The sequence below is a fragment of the Mus musculus genome, chromosome 2, assembly GCF_000001635.26.
Source record: "Mus musculus strain C57BL/6J chromosome 2, GRCm38.p6 C57BL/6J".
NCBI classification, from domain to species: Eukaryota; Metazoa; Chordata; class Mammalia; order Rodentia; family Muridae; genus Mus; species Mus musculus.
This window is the reverse complement of record NC_000068.7, coordinates 139,482,034-139,505,473: the sequence shown is the minus strand read 5'-3', so window position 1 is coordinate 139,505,473 and position 23,440 is coordinate 139,482,034. Positions and strand designations below refer to the sequence as shown.

The 23,440-nt window shown below is 37.9% G+C and overlaps 1 protein-coding gene across 2 annotated transcripts in view; it reads right to left on the bottom strand.

Annotated features, from left to right (window-relative positions):
- Sptlc3 (serine palmitoyltransferase, long chain base subunit 3) overlaps positions 1–11,561 on the bottom strand; it is a 143,149-nt gene extending 131,588 nt beyond the window's left edge. Inside the window, exons 1-2 of one of the 2 annotated variants that reach the window (NM_175467.4) lie at positions 11,452–11,561; positions 11,152–11,372 (exon numbers count right to left, since the gene is read on the bottom strand). In NM_175467.4, the coding sequence (NP_780676.1) occupies positions 11,152–11,268 (117 nt within the window). In that variant the 5' untranslated portion in view covers positions 11,269–11,372; positions 11,452–11,561. Of the gene's footprint in view, positions 1–11,151 lie in introns of both variants that reach the window. The other variant, NM_001356507.1, reaches the window with a different exon arrangement.
- Between the last annotated feature and the right edge of the window lie 11,879 nt (positions 11,562–23,440).

The following is a 23,440-nucleotide window of genomic DNA, read 5'->3' as shown; positions in this document are numbered from 1 at the left end:
GAGGATTACTGTTTTGATCCTAGGACAGGGAGCTGCTGGAGAGTTTAAACAAACAATGGCCTACCCAGATATGCACATTCAAAGTTATGCTTGGAACATTGTATGGAGAAGAGACCATACATTCAGTGATTCATTGTGTTTCATAAGTGGTAATTTTATATCTCTTCAATGTTTATTGTAGAAGAAAACTCAATGAGACCAACTTGTTCAGTTGATTTGAACATGTGGACAGCTTGACTCCAAGTCACAAGGCTATTCTCTTAAATTGCACAGGAATGAAGTATGAATAGAGACAAGTCTTGAACATCAAAATGTGGTGTGCACTGAGCTATTCCTTTGCAATGCTGGGAAGCTAATGATTTATGGATGAGTTATAACATGAGTAGGGCTACTGGATGCTGGAGAAATCACTGTTTGAGATAAGTGAATTGCATGGAGTTTGCAAGTAATATTTTGCTCTGAATTCAGATGATTTGATTTCTTTTGTTTCTTCCTTGATTCTAAGATACTGTATTTGGGGGCATACCCCAAACATCCTGGTTGCCAAACTAGACCAAATGTGGAGTGGTATTTGACAGAAGCACACATCCATTGGAGCCTGAAAAAGAAATTGCTATTTTTCTTTGAGTTTGACTACTGTTCTCCTGTCCTGTGTTTATTAAGATTTGGTTCTTTGACTCAAGAAGAACGAAGACCAAAGTGTGGACACTTTGCCCCTTCTTAGAATTGGGAACAAAACACCCATGGAAGGAGTTACAGAGACAAAGTTTGGAGCTGAGATGAAAGGATGGACCATCTAGAGACTGCCATATCCAGGGATCCATCCCATAATCAGCCTCCAAATGCTGACACCATTGCATACATTAGCAAGATTTTGCTGAAAGGACCCTTATATAGCTGTCTCTTGTGAGACTATGCCAGGGCCTAGCAAACACAGAAGTGGATGCTCACAGTCAGCTATTGGATGCATCACAGGGCTCCCAATGGAGGAGCTAGAGAAAATACCCAAGGAGCTAAAGGGATCTGCAACTCTATAGGTGGAACAACATTATGAACTAACCAGTACCCCGGAGCTCTTGACTCTAGCTGCATATGTATCAAAAGATGGCCTAGCTGGCCATCACTGGAAAGAGAGGCCCACTGGACATGTAAACTTTATATGCCCCAGTACAGGGGAATGCCAGGGCCAAAAAGTGGGAGTGGGTGGGTAGGGGAGTGGGTGGGGGGAGGCTATGGGGGACTTTTGGGATAGCATTGGAAATATAAATGAGGAAAATACCTAATTAAAATATATAAAAAAAAAGATTTGGTTCTTTGTTTGAGACATCTATTCCCTTGTTTTTTCTTCAATACTGACACCTCACAAAACCCGGATCACCTTTTTAACATTGAATGGGTCCAACTACCTTATTTTTGTGAAAGCTTTCTGTTTATACAGAAAGTATATGTACTGTCTTCAAATAACAAATTCACAGCATCATTTATTTCTTTGCTTCCAGACTATAGTTATCTCATTATGTTTTTCTCACCATGTGTCATATAATATAGAAAAAAGTCAGAAAAGTCTAACTTTTACAAGTATTTATTTACCTGCACCCACAGAACAACCAGTGTAGGAAACACAGGTAACTTTTAGTCATCATGGCTTCTGATCATAAAGCACTGTATAGGTGCAATACAGTAATGATTGGACCAAAAAAACTGGTACAGGCAGATTGTTATTTTAGCTACTAAATTATTTCCTCAGGCTGGCATGAAGGACTTTTATTTCTGAGTATTAGAGTGGATATATAACTATCTGGTCCATTGATCCAATAAGAATATCAATAAGAAGCATGACTCCATAGAAAACAAAGTTAGCTATCCTAGCTAACTATAAGCCTAAGTTCCATTTTTTATTGGAGTCTCCCACTTGTACTAAGCCATTCCCATTGCCTGACAAACATTAAATCCCAGGCTTCTCTAAGGTTTGGTTTGGGATTTTTGGCAATATCATGGTGTGTGTTGTTTACAGGTACTAGAAACTGCTAATGGGACAAATATATTTTCCCATAGGTCATCTTGAGGTCTTAGGCAAGTGGCTGCAGTTGTTTACTCAAACAAAAGCCACAACAACAGAAAGAAGAGGAGTGTACCAAGGTGGTGTTTCCCTGGAATGGTGCAAAATGGTGTTGTTTTAAACAGATGTAGGAGTGAGTAACTGTGGCATCAGAGTTTGACAAATGTAGAAGCAACCCTTTCACATTGTTCTGTCTCTCTTTAGTGATTTTTAACTTTTCCTAAGTGCTGGTCTATAGCTCGGGCAAGATGGGCATACAGAGTAAAGAGTTTTACTATAGCGTTTTCATATACACACATCACATTTGTTGACTCTCCCTTGTACCCTATCTCTGTTATATCCCACTCCTGTCCTTGTAGCTCCCCTCTGCTTCCTTGGAAGTGCCTCTTTCCCCTATCATAGGATTTCTTTTCATTCTTTCATGCTGCCTCTTCTAGGTTTATTATATCAGTTGTGAAACTGAGTTTTTTTTTTTGTTTTTGTTTTTTGTTTGTTTGTTTTTTGTTTATTTAAAAAAGGGAACTTCCTGGAACTTTCCAGGAAGGGCCTTGTCCTAAATATCAAGAGTCTAGGACTCATATTGGTGATAATGGAAGACAGTGGCCGCCTGGTTACATGGCTGTTCCTCTGTATTAGAATTGTGAGGATTTCTAACCTCAGAATACCTTTCACTAGCTGGTATGCTCTAAAAACAAAAATAAAAGTAGTTTTGATCCCAATGGGATTATGGATCTAAAAAAAAATCGACATTTCTCTAGTCAAAAATCAACAAGTAAGTCCCTCCTCTACCCAATCAGATGATAATCTGTAAGTTGGTTCCTGTGTTACAGATTGGTTTCCATGTTAAGAAGTTGAAAGACTCCAATCAAATGGTCTTAGGAAAATCTATCTAGTAAAATTAATCAGAAGACAGTCTAGGTAAAAATTAACTGAAATATATACAATATATATTTATAAATTTTACCTCAAATAAAGAGAACTATGGGCCAATATTGAAGTCTAGTTAGTGGTATGCATGCTGAGTGGTTTAGGGACACAGTATAATTGCTCTACAACTTCTTTAAAATACATAAAATATGTGGATTGATGAATGAGTAGAAGGAGAGATAATGAGTAGATTTACAATAGAATATAACAAAATACCAGATGTAGAATATAAATGATAGATATCTGAGCATTTCTTATAGAATTTTTAAAAATTCATAAATTTGCAAATATTTATAATAAAATGCTATCGTAAACAACTTTTTGTCTAATGACAGAATTAGACAAAAGGACCAGCCTGTATATATTACTAGATGTTTAGCCAGGTAACTTTGCTAAGACTCTATTTCTTCATCTATAATATGGGACAAAACCACTTTAAGCCCACGTGGTTAATTGAGGATGGAACAAATTATTACTAGTAAAGTTCTTAACTATAGGGCAATGTAAAAGTTTATTAGTTATATTTTTATAAAATTATTTTGCATGTGGAGTAATTGATCATAAAAGATTAAACTGACTTTTCATAGATATCAGATTCTGAGGAATGCAGAATTTATTAGCACCTGGTGACAGGTACACATATCTGAGGGATTAGCCAGCTTCTTTGCTAATCTAGGCATTTTTTTTCTTCTAAGAAGCCATAAGAATTATATTGACATGATGAATTAGATTTTATTTCTATCTTTATTTTCTTGAAAACATCCTACTTTTAAAGGCTCGAACCTATCCCTGGGCTTGGGCTAGAACACACGTAGTGTCTACATGCCACCCCAAAGTTTCTAGTACCTGGTCATCAAAAATGATCTTGTGCCTAGCGACTTTTACAAAGATGGTATTTTCCCTCCTCCCTCCCTCCCTCCCTCCCTCCCTCCCTCCCTCCCTCCCTCCCTCCCTCCCTCCCTCCCTCCCTCTCTCCCTCCCTCCCTTCCTTCCTTCCTTCCTCTTTTCTTCTGACAGATTCTCAGTCTGTAGGCTCAGATGGCTTTGATATTTTGACTTTCACATCTCTCTCTCCTCTGTGCTGGGATATAGGTGTGGGCTATCATTTCCAGTTGAAGAAGATAGTTGTTAGTCATCATGTTACAAGTACAGCGGCATATATAATAGCAGGGTATAGAATTTTGATAGTTACAATGAATCAATTAATTCAATCAGTTTTTTTTAAACATTTAATCCTAAATTAGTCATAGTACTTACTGTTTTTGCAAAGGATCAGAATATTGATTCTCAACATACCAGGCAGTTCACAGGTTCCAGAGAATCCAATGTGCTCTTTTGTACTCCAAATGCACACATATGCACACACACACACACACACACACACACACACACACACACACACACACACACACTGAATGTAAAAGGGATAGAATGAAAGAAGAAAATCAATACTGATGCCTAGGTTTTTGGTCTGAGCCACAAGAAGGATGGAGTTGTTGTTTACTGAGAAGTGAAGGGCCATAACCAGAGCAGGTTTAAGGAATGGAAAGAAGAACTCAGTTGTTCATAAGTTATGTTTAAGAACTTTTTGAATATTCAAGGTTAGAGATTAAGTAGGGAATCAAGTGTGTGTGTGTGTGTGTGTGTGTGTGTGTGTGTGTGTGTGATAGCATTTGTAAATACCTACTGTAGGTATAGTGAGGTGACAAAGTCAAATTATCATGAAAAACAGTCTATGAGAGTCAATTCGATTGGATTGGAAAAGAGTAAAGATGCAAGGGTTGACCCCTGGGTTGCCATTGTTTATAGGTCAAAGACCTGAGCAGTAAATAAGATCAGAAGCTAGAAAAGAATAGTTATTGATAAAGGAGAAAAAAACAAGAGTAGTATATCTTAAAAAAAACAAGAGAAGAAATGTCTTAATGAAAAAATGTATCTGTTTTCATTGCTCATTGCAAACTTGACGTTAAGTATTTTAAAAAGAAGTTTATATCATGGACAGTCTTGAAGACTGAGTCTTTAAATAAGATTGCTGGCCCTGACAATGGCTCCCTTGTTTCTATTACCTCATGGTGAAGAACAAGAGATCACATATAGACAAAGAGACAGAATGACTTAGGGATTGTATTTATGCTTGTAGTTCCATCTGATGAGAACCAACTCATGGTGCCAAAAGAACTATCTTTATTACTCCAAGAGCTATCTCTAGTCATGTGATGACTTCATTAGGCTTAGTTCTTGAAAGTCCCATTACCTGTGTACCACCATACTGAGTATCAGTACACATGTCAACTGTTGGGGAAAACACTCAGTCAATATTCAGATTGTGGTAAGGGAGAGTGAATATTTGTGACAAATACCAAACAATGTGAAGATTGATAAGTTTCCATTGGATGAAGGAATTCAGAGTTTCTGTCTAGAATTTACTAAGCTACTACTGTATTTCAGACATTATTGAGCACTTTCCCACAATAGTAGTAGAGGGGAAAGGTTTAATGGCTACGTTTAATAGATACAACTAAGTATCTCCTGTAGATAGTAAAAAAGAAATGAATTTCCTAACGACATTTAGTGCTGTCTGGAGACAATCAAAAGAGTTCTTCCAGCATGTGTATTCCAGCATCAGAGGTTAGTACAACAGCCCAGAAAGGTGAAGATGGACAAATCATTTATTGTCTCCCCAGGATGAACAATTATGCAAATAATTTTGATTTTGTGTAGAATATATTTGAGGTGATGTATTTGGATTTTACAGTCAGATACATATCTAGCTTAAAACACACAATCCTTTATTTTAAACAAAACAAAACTGAGCAAAATAGGGTAAATGTTTCTTTACAGGGGAAGGAATCATGACCAAAACTTGAGAGCAATGGGTAATAAAACAAACTCCTCAAAATATGTGCAAGTATGTAAAATGGTTATGAAAGAGTGATTTCCCTATATATTGCAAACCAATAGAATGCTCACATGTTCAGTTACTTTTGCTGACTCATAAAGTGCCATCACATTTAAAAGAACCACAACTTGGAAATCTGTCATTTGTCAGAGCTCAGTTGGGACACAAGGATCAATTGAAATAGACAGGCTCCAAGGAGAGCGGAGCCACCATGAAGCTAGCTTACTCCATAGTGGGCAAGTTGTTGAGACATCTCAGATAAGAATGCAGCACAAACACTTTGTTCTTCCTACTTGAGTTCTTAGCTACTGAAGTTCCTGCCAAGAATGCTATCTAAGTTCCAAGAGTGATTATTTCATGGGTTCAAGCTGTAAGTCTTCCTGAAGAGTCCCAGAGTGCTCCTTATAGTCATACTCTATTATCTATGTAAAACATTAGGTGGCATCTAGGTTCAATGGGAACAACATGAGATGCTACCTCCTTGAGAGGTAAAAATGAGAAATGTCATACATAATTTATACTCACCATTCATTTACTTTTGTCATCTATCATTTACTGATAACAATCTTTTCAGAACAAAAATTGCATACACTGAGCCACATATTCAGGGAAGCTATGCTTCTAGAAGTGGCAGGCATTCTATAGTACCAGGCAACTTATTTCCAGGACTCCCTATGTACTTATCTCTGAATCCAAAATGACACAAGGTCACAAATGTAACTACGGTCTATAACTCAGAATTGTTTAAAGGGAAGCATAGAATAGGTCACTGCTGTGGTGTGTTTGTGGTTGGGCGTGCTATATGTACAAAGCTCTAATATGTGAGTTTGGAGTAATCTGTGAAAATTATCTCACATTTTTATGAAGAACCAAATAGAAAGGAAAAAGCAACCCATAATACCCATAATCCATACTAACATTATTTTATAATGTTGAATGCCTTGGGCTTCTTCATAATGGGAGTAATGAATCTTATTCCTAATACTATTTTGTGTTTAGAGAGGCAGTGTGAATTAAGGAACAAAGCCTTGAGATTAGGGATTGGGCAAACCTAATTTCCAAACTTTGTTTGATTATGAGTGAATGACCTTGATTAAACTGTTTCCTCACTGCTGAAGTAAGTCAAGTTGAAATGTAATGAGATGGTGGATGAAAAACATTTAGAATACCCAGTGGTCTCAAACAGCTAAATCCATGTTGGAGAGCAGTATAATAATAATTTTTTTTATGACCTTTAACACTTTCAACTACAGAATGTGTGGAGCAGGAAGAACAGCAGAGTGTTCTTGGATCCTGTGCTTACAATCACTGTCCAAGGCTTCTCAGGAGAATGGTCTCATGGTACAGTTGTTTTTTCTTTTTTCTTTTTTTCTTTTTCCCTAGCATTTATAAACTTGAGAAGTTACTTATGTTCTTAGCACCTCAACTTCCTTATCTATATAAAAATAATAGAAATAAATAGGGGTTTAGCAGTGTGATTATGAGAATCAAGTGAGGCACATTATACTAAATGTGCTTGTGACAGCAAGCAGAGACTGATAATTTTATTAGTCTTACCATTGGTGCTGTACTCACTAGAAATTACTAGATTCTTTAAACTACATTCCATCTTGATTTTGCACTTCATAGATACCACTGAGAAAGTGGGTCTTTCTTTGTGATTCTATGATGATCTGTTCTTCAGCCCCTCTCACCTTCTATATTTTTTCATATATTTTCCCATTGTTGTCTCTGGATTTAGACTTTTTAGATGTTGGGTTCTAAAATGTCTTCGTAGATTGTGTTTTTTTTTTTTTTTTTTACTTTATGCTGTGAACTGTAAACACTTTTCTAGACTATAATATGCCTATTGATTTTATGTGTTTTTTTAAAAATTTTGATGTCATTCAGAGAGAAATGTTCTTGGTAAATTTTAAACCTCTTCTTTTGTGGATCTTGAGTTTTATGCTATAGAAATGATGGCTTTCTTTATGTAAATACTATTTTAAAAACCTATATATTCCATTACTTTTATGTATGGATTTATAATCACCTCTAATATTTAGGGTATACTCATTTGTTATCATTAAAAGTCTTTAGCTATTTCATGTATAACATAGTGCTTATTACTCCTCATTATTTTTTCAAGCAATTTTTCTATTTATTTTCTACATAATTTTAAAGTTATTTGCCTGTTTGAAGACATGTTCTACCCACATGAAATTTATAAACTGCCATAGACAGAATTGCAAATGTTTTATCTTGTTGTTTCTATTGATATTATATGGATTTTGTTTTATTCTAGCTTTATTTTATGCCTCTCCCTAGTATCTTGTCACTCTCTAAATTATTTTTTACTAATTTAAAATGTCTTAATATTCCCGTTTTTATTTTGGTGCTATTATAAAGGGACTTCTCACTTCAATAATATATTTTAAAGATTTATTTACTTTTATTTTATGTGTTTTGCATCTATGTATGAAGGTGTATAGCACATGACCCCAGTGATGGGGAGTCCAGAAGATGGTGCCAGATCTCCTAGAAATAGAGTTAGGGGGATTGTGAGCCACCGTGTGGGTGCTAAGACTTGACCTCTGGTCCTCTGAAAGAAAAGCAAGTGCTATTATCCACTGAGCCAACTCTACAGTCCATTTGAAGTTTTCAGTATCTTATGATGCTGTGTAAAGTTGTAAATACTTTAAACATTGCTGATCTTTTCACATTCTTGCCTATTCCTTCTGCTTTAGTGCAAAGGTGAAAATCCATGAAAATGATTTGAATTTGATATGTTATCTTTAAACTCAGTGGGTAAGATTTTTTCTTGATTTTTTTCTTTACATTACTTAATAGCATAAGCCTGTGGTGGTTAGCTTATGACTACATCTCAAGCACAGTCTACATAGCTCATTGGTTATTCACATTTTCCTAAGATAGTGGTAGCAGTCCCTCTGATTCCTCCAATGCCTTTTAAACAAAGAATGGGCTTAACCAGCGATAAAAAGCCCGTTTCAGCTCATCCCTGGTGCATATGGGGCTGAAAGAGGAAAGAAAGGCAATAGGATTAAGGATCAGAAAAACTCCAGAAAGAAAACTCTAAATGATTTCCAAAACGGAACAGTTCTGGCTTCTGGTGATTTGTGAATTTTGGCTACTGAGTCCACATGCTGGAGCCACAAAGGTCACACCAATCTACCCTGGAAGAAAATGAAGGACATTCCTAAGAAACTGCCTACCAGTGTTTATGTTTAGTTTACTATGCTGGGAAATCTTTAGCCAACAAAATCTTACATCGTAGCTGTATGTGAAAAAGGTAACTGTGATTTGGTGTGAGCACAAAGAAGCAGAAAAAGAAACTGTAAAGGGATCTTCCTTGAAGCTGAAAGGGTTTGAGGCACTGTCCCATAGGACCTAAGTCCCAGCAAAGCATTTGGAAGATCACTGACCTCAGGTACCTACATGCTCGAATTGTTTTTGTCAAAAGGCAAGGTTGTTGGTCAATGCATAGCTTGTGAAGGGGCTCATGGGGTCAAATTTTTCCTGAGGATCATGATAATAAAGACAACTTTATTCATACTTTGGAAGGAGAAAATAGGCTTTTGGTTGCTTCATCCTGTCAGGATCTCAGGCAAGCTTATTATTTCAGGAAAATATTTAAGCACAATTGAGGTTCTCAGTGGAAGCCAATTTCAACTTAGAAACTTCTAAATATATCTTAGCAAACAGGATCAGGATGGCTAGTCAGAAAGAGCTGTCAAGAAAGGCCACCGCAGTGACCCCGTCAGCTGCTCCTAAGGAAGCTTCCATGACTAAGGGTGTGGTGGTCTTGTACAGTTGTTATACTTATGTACCTCTGGGATCTAATGACTGTCTCTTCTCTTCTCTTTACCCTTCCATTTTCAAGCACTAGAATGTAGTTTTAAAACCATGATAAATAAAGAAAAGGAAAACTTGTTTGAAGGCATCTATGCTCAAATAAGATACCCACGGATCAGAATAACCTAGAAGGTAAACAGAGGCTAGTGAAACAGGTACTTCAGGGGCAAGGGCCATCTTAGCAATGATCTGAGTGGATGGTGCGTTGTGCTGTGCTTTCTCTTATGCCCATTCTCTTCATCCTGCTCCAGACTGAGGTTTTTGGTAGACGCTTCCCAATGTCTTCTGGTAAGAGAGGGATATGTTTGGGGGACTGTATCATTTTACTACACAAGCCAGACTCTTGAGTACATTCTCTTGCACCTCCCAACTGGGCCAGCAAATTTGATTCTCAGCCAGCCTTGTCTGTTTTGTGTGCTTAACACAATCTGAACTTTCCCCCAGTACAGGCTGGCTTCTTAGGGTGACTGAACAAGGGAAAGATTGCATGGGGTTCCATATACAGCTTTCCTAATTTACCCCAGTTAGATTGTCTATCTGTCTATTCAAGTTTGTCTTAATGAAGAATAGCTCACCATGGGACTCAAACCAGAGAGTCCGGGCCTGGTATGCAACACGCACACTTGCTTTTATTCAAGAACCTTATAAGTTTGGGACACTATTTTGAATACGTTCTTAAATTTCTCTTGCCTAGCACACCTCCTCAAATATTTTGCAACAGCCCCAGCCTCATTCCAAAAACGAGGAAGAAAAGTGTGGTATGGAAATAACTAAAAAGTTTGTTTTAAAGATGCTGCTTTGCTTTCAGAGTTCCGGAACACCCTATGCTACACTTTCTGAAGTGTTTTTTAAGAAAAGAATACTAGGGGTGGGGGTGGGGTGGGGGGTGTCAAATTTCAAAGAGAGACTGTAGCCTGTAATCAGGCAGTGACTGTGACAATGCTCTGTTAAACATCCAAAAGATCCTTCCAACCAGAGCAACATTTCATGTCCATCAGGGACAAGGGTTATCTACCATTACAATCTCCGCAAGATTTACCCTCACTTCCCTTTTACTTCGGAAGCATCCTGAGTGTAGAAGGCTGTTTGGCACGAGCCAAAGAGTTTAATCTTTTTACAATCATGTCCCCCAAAATGCTCGAGGGTAAACAAAAAGCTTACAAAGTCCACACTAGGATCTTGTGACTCTGTACGCATCTTCTCTTGTCTAGAGAAGAAGTTCCGTTTCCACTTCAAAGCTTCGTAGCAACCACACATAAAGGATTAGACAAAACAGAGAAACAACACAATAAAACATCTCAAGAAAGAAACTTTTTTTCCCCCTTTGAGTAAAAAACTGTTTTAAACAGTGCTGCAAAGAAATACGGAAATATTTTAGCTGTGTAGATTAGAGATGTAAAAGATAGCCTCTTACCTGGGCTTCCTTTGAGATTCCATTTTTCACACAACCAGTGCTTTGCCTTTTTCCTTGCTGGGTCTTAGGATTGTGTAGAGTCCCATTTGTAACAGCACTGTCGTTCAGATTGGCCATTGGTCGGATGTGCTGGAGCCAAGGCAGGTTCGCTTTCTGCAGTCTCCTGGAACTTCAGTTTTCAAGTAACTGAAGTAATGACATAAAGCACTGTAGGGCAGAGCCTTTAAAGGAATCCAACCGGTCAGGAATTTCCAGAAGAAGAACCACAGCCTATCTATTGACTAGATCTTTAGCTGTTACCTTTTACTAGTCTACTCCAGTGGCATTGTGTGTTGCATGGCAACAAACCTGTTTCTGAGAGTACAGTTTACCCTGCTAGCTGCTTTTTGAGGCTAAGGTGATTTGGAGACAAAAGAAAAAAAAATCCAGGGACAAATACTGAGGAGGCGGGCTGAGAGGTGGAGAGACTTTTAAAGATATACACAGCTCACTCAAAGGGTTCAAAGTACTGAAGCACAAAGTACTTACAAAGCTTTCTCTTTCATGAATCCTCTCCCCTTTGCATAAAGTTACAGTGTTTTTTTTCATTGTTAAGCTAAACTTAAAAAAAAAACCCAAATATTCTTTGTGCCAGAAAATTGCATTTGCAAGTGACTTCTAGGAGCTACAGGACAAAGGAGCAGTGAATTGGTCAGTGGGTACCAGGTTTCAATTGGGGTGGGAGAAAAGCTGGTGGTCATTGTTTACTGAAAAATGTGTGAATATATATGTAAGGTGACTAAATCATGTAACATGATTCAAATGGTCAACACTTATCACTGGCCATGGTAAATATTAAATTGCAACAGCATTATTCATAACCCACATAGAAACATATGCACCATACAACATACCAAAGGATGAAATGATGAAGGCTCCCAGGGCATTTAAAATTTAGGAGAGACAGAAATCTGTGAAACAGAACATTCTATTTCTTAAAAGAAATTTATATATCATATTATAACCTTACAGGAGCCATTACCTTCTCTATCAGAACACTCTATTTCTTTCGAGGAATGCATCATTTTTTATCGTATGACCTTAAAAGAGCCATTTATCTTTTCTATATTTCAGTTTTCTGTATATAAAATGAGACAATATATCTGAAGCACAGTAGGAAATGACGCTTGAACTTAAGTTTTCCATTGACTGTTATTGTAAGGCATATGGTGACCATAGATTAATGCTCTACAAATACCTCTGGTTTACCCACTACCCCTATTCTTTCAATACAACAATCATCAGAGGCCTGTTTCTTTCAGTTTTCATCAAAGGGCACTATGGTTTGTTGTGTAATACCAACCATTTATATAGCCTGTTGATATTTCTGAGCCTATCTTTGTGGTTTTCCTCTGTTGATATCAGACAATTATATCTGAGACTAAAGAAGTAACAGGGTATGGTGGTACACTCCTGTAATCCCATTATTGAGGAGCTGGAGGCACAGCAATTGCTAATTCTAGGTTAATTTGGCAGCTTAGAATACATAGTGAGTTCCACACAGAAGTGGATGCTCACAGTCAGCTATTGGATGGAACACAGGGTCCCCAATGGAGGAGTTAGAGAAAGTACCCAAGGAGCTAAAGGGGTCTGCAACCCTATAGGTGGAACAACAATATGAACTAACCAGTACCCCCGGAGCTCGTGTCTCTAGCTGCATATGTATCAGAAGAAGGCCTAGTCGGCCATCATTGGGAAGAGAGGCCCCTTGGCCTTACAAACTTTATATGCCTCAGTACAGGGGAACCCCAGGGCCAAGAAGTGGAGTGGGTGGGTAAGGGATTGGGGGGGGTAGGGTTTGGGGGACTTTTGGGATATCATTTGAAATGTAAATGAAGAAAATACCTAATTAAAAAAATAAATTGAAAAAAAAAAGAAAAAAGAATACATAGTGAGTTCCAGCCTAGACCACACTACAAATTGAGGCCCTCTCTTAACTTTTTTTTTTTATATTTCTGTTTCTTCACCCCATCCCAGTCTGATTCCTCTCCTGAACATGTGAAACTAAGCTTCTGCTTTTGAGATGAGTCTTAGCAATTAATCTTTCTTTACATGCTTGCTGTTTTGGAGCTCACCATAAATTTCTCTGGCATACTTCGTCTTGCAGTAGACCACATGACTCTCTTTCAGGTGCTTTGTCCCATACTTGGGAGGAAAGATGCTAAGAGAGAGACTAAGAAGACTGAATCTATAGGTCTTGCTGAGTTTCTTAACCGAGTGTAAAATGAATAGCAAAACTCTGGGCAATCTACCTTGAATCTTTGAATCATCCACTTGAATGACACTATGTCATATAAATCTATAATTTATTATATTGGCTGTGTTTTCTTGTTAATTTACTATGTTACTACCCTTTAGTATAGGGAAGGGATTGCTCATTTTCCTGTCTTAGTACAGAATCAAGACTTTTAAACACCAAGTACATAGAAATGAAGTCCACTTATTGGGCCAATGACACAAATAAATGAACAGACAGCAAACAAATAAATAAAATAATGACTTCTGTTGCCAGAGCCTTATATCCTGATGTAAATTGTCTTATTTCTCTGCAAAATAAAGTGTCTCCCAGAAGAAGCAATGATAATGATAATGTGACCACAAATTTCATCCAAGTATCCCTGTTTCCCTTATGTCTGGATGAGTAAGACAAAGTCTGGAGCACAATGATATTGAGTAAATGCTAAGTCTATGTCCAACAAATTTGTTTCCATCTCAGAGTTTTTATTGCATTTGTCCCAACTGTCATCAGAGCAGAATGAACTTTCTACTGGTTTCTTTCTTCTGAGGCTGTTACAGTGGGTAGTGGGCATTAAATCTTTGCTGGCTCACTTCCTACTAAATTTTGCACAACAGAGTGATAAAGAACTAGGAGAAAGTACTGCCTGTTGTTGGCCTGACTGACTACCTCACATTACCCAGAAAGATAATGTGAAGACATTATGTTATTTTTGACTGAGTGCTATTGTTCTGTACAGGATTGATAATGATAATTTAATCTTGATGCTGGAGACTTAACCTTGAGCCTTGAACTGCTCGTTGTGGTGACTCTTATAAAGCACTATCCATAACTTCTAAAACTAGACTTTGAATGGGGAATTTTAAGATCAAACTAACAATTTAGAGAGCAGAAGATCTTTCTTCCTCTCCTCTTCTGCATGTTTCCCATTTTATTTATACTTCGCTTCATCCTCATATTTTTCTTTACTTGCTTTCTATACAGAGTCAAAAGTTACATGTAAAGAAAACATCTCAAAAGCACATTAAGTTTCCCTCTGTTCCCATGTATCAAATTTTGTAATTACACATAGGCCTTTAAGAGAGATCTATTACAAGGTCTCAGTCTTGAACATGTGTGTTTGCATGTGGAGTCATGTATGTTTATATATGTTATGTGTAAGCAGGTGTACATGGAGGAGAGAGTTCAGTATTAGGTGTCTTCAATCTCTTTCCAACTTAGGTTTTTGTTTTTGTTTTGTTTTTGAGATTCTAATTATGTCATTTCTCTTTTCTCTTTCTTCTTCACATCCCCTACCATAGCTCTCCTAGCTCTCTTTCAAATTCATGTCCTCTTTATTCATTAATTATTGTCACATGCCCATATGTGCATACATATGCATATATATTTCTAAATGTAATCTGCTCTGTTTGTGCATTGTTGTTCATGTGTATGTTTTCAGGGTTGACCATTTTTGTACTGGAAAAATCAATTAGTGTGCTCTTCCTTGGAGAAGTCTAATTCTCCTGCTCTCTGCATTCCTTAGTAGTCCATAGTGCTTTTGCAGGGTTAAGGCCATGTGAGCTTTCCCCTGTCTACTTTGGTATGTCTGTTGTTGATGTCCCTTAGTTTTTTTGTTTGTTTTTTTTTGTTTTTTGTTTTCCGTTTTTTTTTTTTTTTGAGACAGAGTCATGATCCCCTGTCTCTACCAATGTTGACTTTTTATGTAAGTAACCAGCAAGCTTGAATACAGCAAGCATTTTGCTGAATGAGTCTTTCCCCATCCTCACTCCTGAACCTTTTCTGACACTTTGCAATGTATATGCATTGCAGCATGCTCAAAATCTCCTTAGTTTACCTATCCTTTGCATTGGTTTACTTCTGGGAGTAAAGTCAGTGGTGGGTCATTGCTTTGTACCATCTATCAAAGTAAATGTGACATTCTGTTCAAATGAAGGGATCCTTTGGGTTTAACAGTAAAATAGTAAATATTTAGCAAAATTTTAGTGCTTTTAATTAATTAAGTGAATTTTAGGTTAATCAGAAAACCTGATAATGGTTTGAATAACTACTGCTGTGTCTTCAGATACAGCAATCAATGCAACACCCCCAGGCTCTTTCTAAGAATTAATATTTAGGAGTGCCTTCACAGTCACTATTTGAGATGGTTGTCATTATTGAAGATAAAAGTAAGCCTGCCCCTGCATGGCAAATAGCAAAAATGAATCAAGTCAATGATAGTTTTATGTTTTCTGATGACTCTTTGTTTTGCCCAGAAGTCTGTGTCAAAAAAAAAAAAAACAAAAACAAAACAACAACAACAACAAAAAAAACCTGTTAATTAAGCAGACACAAGGAAAGACAAAAGAATGTAGAAAGACAATAAAGAGATGCTCAGAGGTTTCTCAGTATATTCTGAAGAAAGCTCTAACTATATGAGAGTTGTTACAAAGTGAAGGAAATGAATGGTTAGAATTGTACAAAATTAGATCAGTGCAAATCTACGACTTATCCATCAATTAATCTTTATCTATTTGATAGAGCAGGTTTGATGTGGAAACTAACATTTCAACAGGTTAGGTGACTTCTCAATGTCATGGGAATAATATGCAAAGGAAGCTCACGAACTTAAAACATCTGGATACCAGTGTACCTACCATGGATGCCTTTCCTTTGGATATAGAGTTGACGAGCATTAGCCACCAAGGAAAGAAATAATGTGACCAAACAATGGGTAAATACTTTATTTTGCCTTTCCAGTACAGTAAAATCTTGCAACACATTAAGTAGTTATGAAGAATTAATGACATCTTGGTGTTGCCTAATAAATCTACCTAGAACTTAATTTTCCTGAAATATTAAGTCTGGAAAAACTCTCATTGGTGTAGATAATTTCATTTCAAAAACTGCCTCAACACCAAGATTTAGTCACAGTGGCATAAAAATGTAAACTATTGTTGGACTGAGGGGTGTGGGGGATTAGGGGGAGGGAGAAAATGCCTGTGTCCCTCCAGAGTTCCTGTGTTCTTGGCAGGTGGAAGCGGGAGGGCTGTTGGTTGTTTACACTCCGCCCCAGGGTGAACATCTAAGCCACTGACCCCACAAGGCAGGGGGTGGACAAGGGGCAGTCTCAGATACCAGGGGCCCCAGGGCGACACCCTCAGCTCCGAGATACGGGAGAGAAAGCAGAGGGAGGGAGGTTCCCCATGCAGGCAAGAGTCCTTAGTCAAGTCTATGGCTGGAATACAGGAAGGCCTTCTGATGGGAGATTAGGCATGGCTAGTTAGGAGAAAGCCTATCTTATCATCCAAGCACAGCAGGCCTTGATGAACAGAGACAGTCTATGGTTTTAGAGCTTTATTGTAGAAAGGCAGGGGGAAAGAGAAGGAGAGAGAGAGAGAAAGAGAGAGAGAGAGAGAGTGAGAGAGAGAGAAACTGGCTGTACTGGCTAGTTTTGTGTCAACTTGACACAGGCTGGAGTTATCACAGAGAAAGGAGTTTCAGTTGAGGAAATGCCTCCATGAGATCCAGCTGATTAAAGACTCTTATCAGAGCCATTGCTATTTTGATTGTGAAGATTCTGTGGTTCTGGTTAACTGGGCCTGAAGAATCAGCTGTGATTAACAAGATACCAGAACTACTAAATCAAAAACTTTGCATTACTGGGACTATTGATGCTGGTTAGCTGGAGCTAAGAAATTAGCTATGATTAAGAAGAGACCAGCATCATTGAGGTGACATCTTCTGGGAAATGTTTTCTGAAAGCACAGAGAGGCTGTGTTCCAGAGATATCCAAGGTTGTACCTTGTGCTGTGGCTGGACTTAGTAATGTGTAAGAGTTACCCAGGTGGTACTAGTTTTGAAGGCATGAGGGGTCATGAAGAACCGCTGAGGCTTAGCAATATGAAATGCCATGGAAGGCCGTTGGTGAAGGTTTAGCCTCAGTTGTAATTGATGGCCCAGGACTGAAGGGCCATGCAAAGGAGTTGAGGCTTGGCACCATGAAGGGAGCCTATAAGAGGCTATTGTTGAAGCCAAGTTACAGTAGAAGACAGCAGCGTTTTGGAGATGCCAGTACCATGAGATGACCACCAAGAACAGCAGCAGCAGTGGAGTATAGGCAGCTGGAGCCTAAAAGACAAGCTGTGCACTACAAAGGACAGGGGTGGAGAAGTGACCTAAGCCCTTGGAGGAGCTCAGAAGATGGTGAGTTGGATCCCAGACATTGGGCAGTTGGAGTTTAATTTTTGCTTTTGATTGTGACTGTACCATGCTATTTTTCCCTCTTGAAGGAAGAAAGTATTTTAGTGGATTCCACAGTTAAGAGACTTTTAATTGGATTTTAAAGGATATTGAATATTTTAGAAGGATTGAACTTTTAATATGTAAAGACTGTGGGATATTTAAAGTTGTTTAGATCTTGGGGATGAATAAGAAACTAAGGGTTGAGGCTTACTAGTGATGTGTTTGTGTGTCAAGTTGACAAGGGGTCAATTGTACTGGCTAGTTTTGTGTCAACTTGACACAAGCTGGAATTAACACAGAGAAAGGAGCTTCAGTTGGGGAAATGCCTCCATGAGATCCAGCTGTAAGGCATTTTCTTAACTAGTGATCAAGGGGAAAAGGCCCCTTGTGGGTGGGACCATCTCTGGGCTGGTAGTCTTGGGTTCTATAACAGAGCAGGCTGAGCAAGCCAGGGGAAGCAAACCAGTAAAGAAACATCCCTCCATGGCCTCTGCATCAGCTCCTGCTTCCTGACCTGCTTAAGTTCCAGTCCTGACTTCCTTGGTGATGAATGGCCATATGGAAGTGTAAGCTGAATAAACCCTTTCCTCCCCAAGTGCTTCTTGGTCATGATATTTGTGCAGGAATAGAAACTCTAAGACACCGGCCATGGCCAAGAGGAGAGAAGGGGGAAAGGAAAGAGAGAAAAAGAGTTAGAGAGTAAGAAATGTTAAATAGAGTAAGTGAAAGCTTAAGAGAGTGAGGAAAGAGAGCAAGGTGGGGCCAAGCAGCCCCTATTATAGTGGACTGTGTTATCTTGTAGTTGCTAGGTAACTCGGAGGAGTCTAGCCTGAAGGTCAGAAGCTTGGGACATTGTGTACGGGATTAAAAGCCATGCTTCTCCTGTGGGGGGCTTTGGGGGCAGTGACTTTGACAGAAGCCAGGGATCCAGGAGACATGAGGGAATGCCTACCGTCCCATGTGGGTGGGAATTATCACCACCAGGTTTCACCAGGGTTCAGACCTCAGCTCAACCGGAGTCCAAGCTGTCTGTGTATAGCCCATTGCCCCACAAACTATATGTGGCCAAATATCAAATCTGGATTGAGCCAGAAGTCATTGACATTGATTGAGAAAACAGAAAGCAACTACATCAACTTGCCTATTTTCTCATGGAAATTATAGATTTTAATCAGCTTAGGTTTAGAGCTTTTAATAAAGATCAAGATAGATTTAGTTTTCATATCTCCAGATTTTGTGGCCTACTGAGATTAGGAAGATTATCTGCAATAAAAATCCTTCTCACAGCTTTGCTCCAAAATACACCCTGGCTAAAGCTATAGCTACAGGTTCTACCGGCATTTCCTTTAGATTGCTTAAGCTTAGGTGGTGGTACTTGAGAGACAGTTTATTATGTGTCATGTCTCTCTCTTTGTCTGGGCAGGTTATGTGACGATAGATGCCCTGTGCTCTGTAGTGTGAGTCATGTGTACTGTGAATTTCACATTTATGGCATCAGAGTTGTGCCAAGAGGGCACAGGAGTCATGAGCAAAGAATCTGTCCCTGTTCTCTTCTTCTTTATTCTGACGTGTGTTTATGTAATGGCCAGTGGTATGGCAGCCAGTTGTCCTCAGTAATAGCAATATTTGTGAAACTGTTATCAGCTTGCATTGTTTCTTTGTTTTACCTACCCATTTTTCTTGAACACCTCCCAAGTAAGTCCTTGAGCTCAAATCTTTGTCTCTGAGACTATGTGCATGAACCTAAATTAGAACAAATGTACTCCATATAGTCCAGTCAGATATGTTGATCTGAAGTATAACTGTTTTTTGAGTGATCAATATTAGATTACCCTGAAGATTAAGAGAGAGGCATGAATGGGAAGTTCTACACATTCTTTGAATAAACTCTCAGGAAATTTGGAAACAAAGTTCTCTTATGTCTCTGATAAGAAAGAACTGTGAACCGGACATGGAGATAGTGCCTACAATCTGAATTGAAGAGGAACATTATTGACTTTGAATCATCATATGAAAACCTACAATTGGAATGAGGTATAGGTCCTGAAATATCTTCTAGAGCAAGTTTTGTGAATAGAAAAGAAATAAAATGAATTGTTTTTTCCCAATACTGTCCTAGAAAAAAATCCATTTCTATTCCTACTTAGTAAGGCATGGTAAATAAATGAAATGTTCACTTTCATCAGGAACAGATGTATTTGATGTGAATGTAGATGGAGTTAACTACCCTAAGAACAACAGCCCAACCCTAGTGTACTCCCTCTGTACACTCAGACAGGGAGAATCTGGTTTCCTCAGTTTTCTACCATTATTGGGTCATTCAAATCACTCAGCCATTGTGTCTTCCTCTCATATTCAAGCTAGGAATGTCACATATATTTTATTTTCTTTTGTGACAAACCTCTGTTTGATATTCCCAGAAAATGTGGAGTGCTTTGAAAAAGCCCGAAGTGCGTAATTATATGGATAATCTATTATGATCAACCAAGTTCCCCTTTTATAAAATAAAATAAATTTACTATTTATATTGTGCATCATGATGGGTCTTGCAACATACTCATACACTGTAGAATGGCATAGACAAGATAATTGACATATATTTTCTTACCACACTTTACTGTGTGTGGGACAACACTTAACAGCTAATCTTTTAGTAATTGGCCAGTGTATTGTACATTGCTTCTAACTATAGCATCGTATTGAATTAGATCTATCAAACATTCCAATTTAACTGATTTTTTTTGTGTCTTTTAACACTTTTTAAAACCAATTTTATCATGTAAGGTAATATACAGTTATTGGGGTATGGAAAAATTGAGGGAAGAGTTACTCTGCTGACCACACTATTATTTCAATTAATTTTATGTATGTAAAGCATAACAAAGGGTCGGTATATCATCCATATTAGGGATGTTTGAAATGTATATTTTTAATATTTACTTATTAAATTTTATTTTAAAATAAACTTTATTATAATATTGAAAATAAATAAAACATCATACCCCAAAATTAAGTAGACCAAAGTCTATACAACTAAATGAATTTCTATACAGTTAGACTAGGCATTCATATTTGAATTGTGGGGTTTCACATCAAATTTTACACTTTATTATTAAATATTTTGTACATTTATCCACCACCAAACCCCAAATATCCATGACAGAATTAGAACTAGAAAAACACTTTCTGTATATGTTATATATACTTTTATATATACTTTTACATAATTTGTGTTATTTACCTGCATTCAGTCTTTTTTTTTCTTTTTTATTGAAGATAGATTCTTTTATCATGCAATATATCTAGATTATAGTTTCCACTTCCTTTACTCTACCCAGTTCCTCTCCCTACTCACAGGATCTAGTCCTTGGGGCTTCTCATTAGAAATAAACAGGTTTCTAAGAGGTAACAACCAAAAATGACAAAATAAAATTTTAAAAAAGGTGAAGCAAAGACTTTTCATATCAAAATTGGAAGACGCAATCCAACAGGAGGAAAGATGTCCCAAGAGCAGGTGAAAGAGTCAAATACCCACTTTTTCATAATTAGGAGTCCCATAGAAATACTAAGCTAATATCTGTAGCTTATATGCCGAGGACCTAGTACAGATCCATATAGAGCCTGTGCTTGCTGCTTCAGTGTCATGAACCTTGCTTAGTTGACTCAGAAGGCCATGTTTTCCTGGTTTCTTTCCTCCCCTCTGACTTCTAAAATCTTCATGCCTCCTCTTCTGCATGAGTCCCTAAAATCTGAGAGGAGAGATTTGATAAAGACCTACTATTTAGACTCTCTCTGCATAATATTTGGCTGTGAGTTTCTGCACCTGTTTCCATGTGATGCTGGAGGAAGCTTCTCTGATGATGACCGACTAAAGCACTGATCTATGAGTATAGAAAAATACTATTTAGAATAATAATAGTAATAATAATACAAATTGGTTTTATCCTAGGTCTCTGGACTGTCTAGTCTCTGGGTCTTGGTTTCTCAAGTAGTGTCAGATATGGGTTCCTTCTCATGGAGCAAGTCTTAAGTCAAATCAGATAATAGTTGGTTACTTACACGAGTCCTGTGCCACCACTGAGCTAGCATACTTTGCAGGCTAGATAGATTGTAGGTCAAAGGTTTTGTGGCTATGTTGTTGTTCATATTTCACTTTTGGTAGCCTGAAGAATAACTTTCTTCAGAATAGGGGTGAAGGCTCCATGTAGACTACCTTGTCTTCTCTATGTTCAATGAGTTGTGTGGATATTGTCCTTGGCAATTGGGCCTACTGTCAGTTTGAGGAGAGCAACTCTTTGTCTTAGCATATGCCTGGTTTGGTTTTGTTTTGTTTTGGTGATTTCCATGGAACCCCCTTGACCAACAACTCAATTGGATGCAACCCAGTCTCTCTACCTGAAGCCATGACCTGCTGTAAGATTAGGCTAGTTGAGGCTCTGTGTCTCTCGTCACTAGGAGTCCTCATTAGGGTCACCATTATAGATTCCAGGACGTTTCCACTGCACTAGCTTTCTACGCCACCACCCAAATACTCCCCAAATTTAATCATCTGTCTCTGCACTTTCTCCCCACATCCCATCCCCTTGCACACACCAAATCCCTCTCATCCCCGTCTCTATCAATCTCTGGTTCATCCATAAAATATATTCTATTTCCCCTTCCCAGGGGGATTCATGCATTCCCCACCATAGTCCTTCTCGTTATTTGACCTCTCCGAGTCTATGGGCTGTAGCTTGATTATCATTTTCTTAATTGCTAATATATGCTTATAAGTGAATGAATACCATATTTGTCTTTCTGGATCTGTTTTACTTCACTTAGAATGATTTTTTTTCTAGTTTGAACATTTGCCTGTAAATTTCATGATGTCATTTTTCTTTTAACAGATGAGGAATACTCAACTGTGTAAATGTATCACATTTTAAATCCATTCTTCTGTTGAGGAAAATCTAGGTTGTTTCCAGTTTCTGGCTGTTATGAATAAAGCCACATTGAACATGTTTGAGCAAGTGGTAAAATGAAGTGTCTTTTGGGTGTGTGACCAAGAGTGGCTTATCTGAATCTTGAGGTAGGTTGAGTCTCATTTTTCTGCTAGATTGATTTACATAGTGGCTGTACATGTTTTCATTCACATTAGTAGTGGAGGAGAGTGTCTCTGTGCTTTCATACTCTTCGGCATTAGCTATCACATGTGAGATCTTAGTCATCTGGTAGGTGTACGATGGAATCTGAAAGTAGTTTTGATTTGCATGTCCATGATGGCTAAAGATGTTGAGTATTTCTGTAAGTGCTTTTTAGCCATTTGAGATTACTTTACTGAGAATTTTCTGTTTAGATCTGTATCTCATTTTAATATTAGATTATTTGCTTTTTTAATATCTAGTTTCTTGAATTTTTAATATATATTTTGGAGAGTAGTCTGCTATCAGATATAGAGTTTTTTAAAAAAATATTTTCCGACTCTACATGATCCTGCTTTGTCCAATTGTTGGTGCCCTCTGCCTTACAGAAGCCTTTTGGTTTCATAAAGTCCCATTTATTGATTGTTGATCTTAGTGCCTGTGTTATCAGAATCCTGTTCAGGAAGTTGCCTTAGGTGCTAATGTGTTCTAGGCTATTTCCTGCTTTTTCTTATTGGGTTCAGTGTGTCTGGTTTTATGTTGAAGTCTTTGATCCACTTGAACTTGAGTTTTGTGCAGGGTGATAAACATGGATCTATTTGCATTCTTCTACATGCTGACATCCATTTATACCAGCATCTTTTGTTGAAGATGTCTTTTTCTCAGTGTG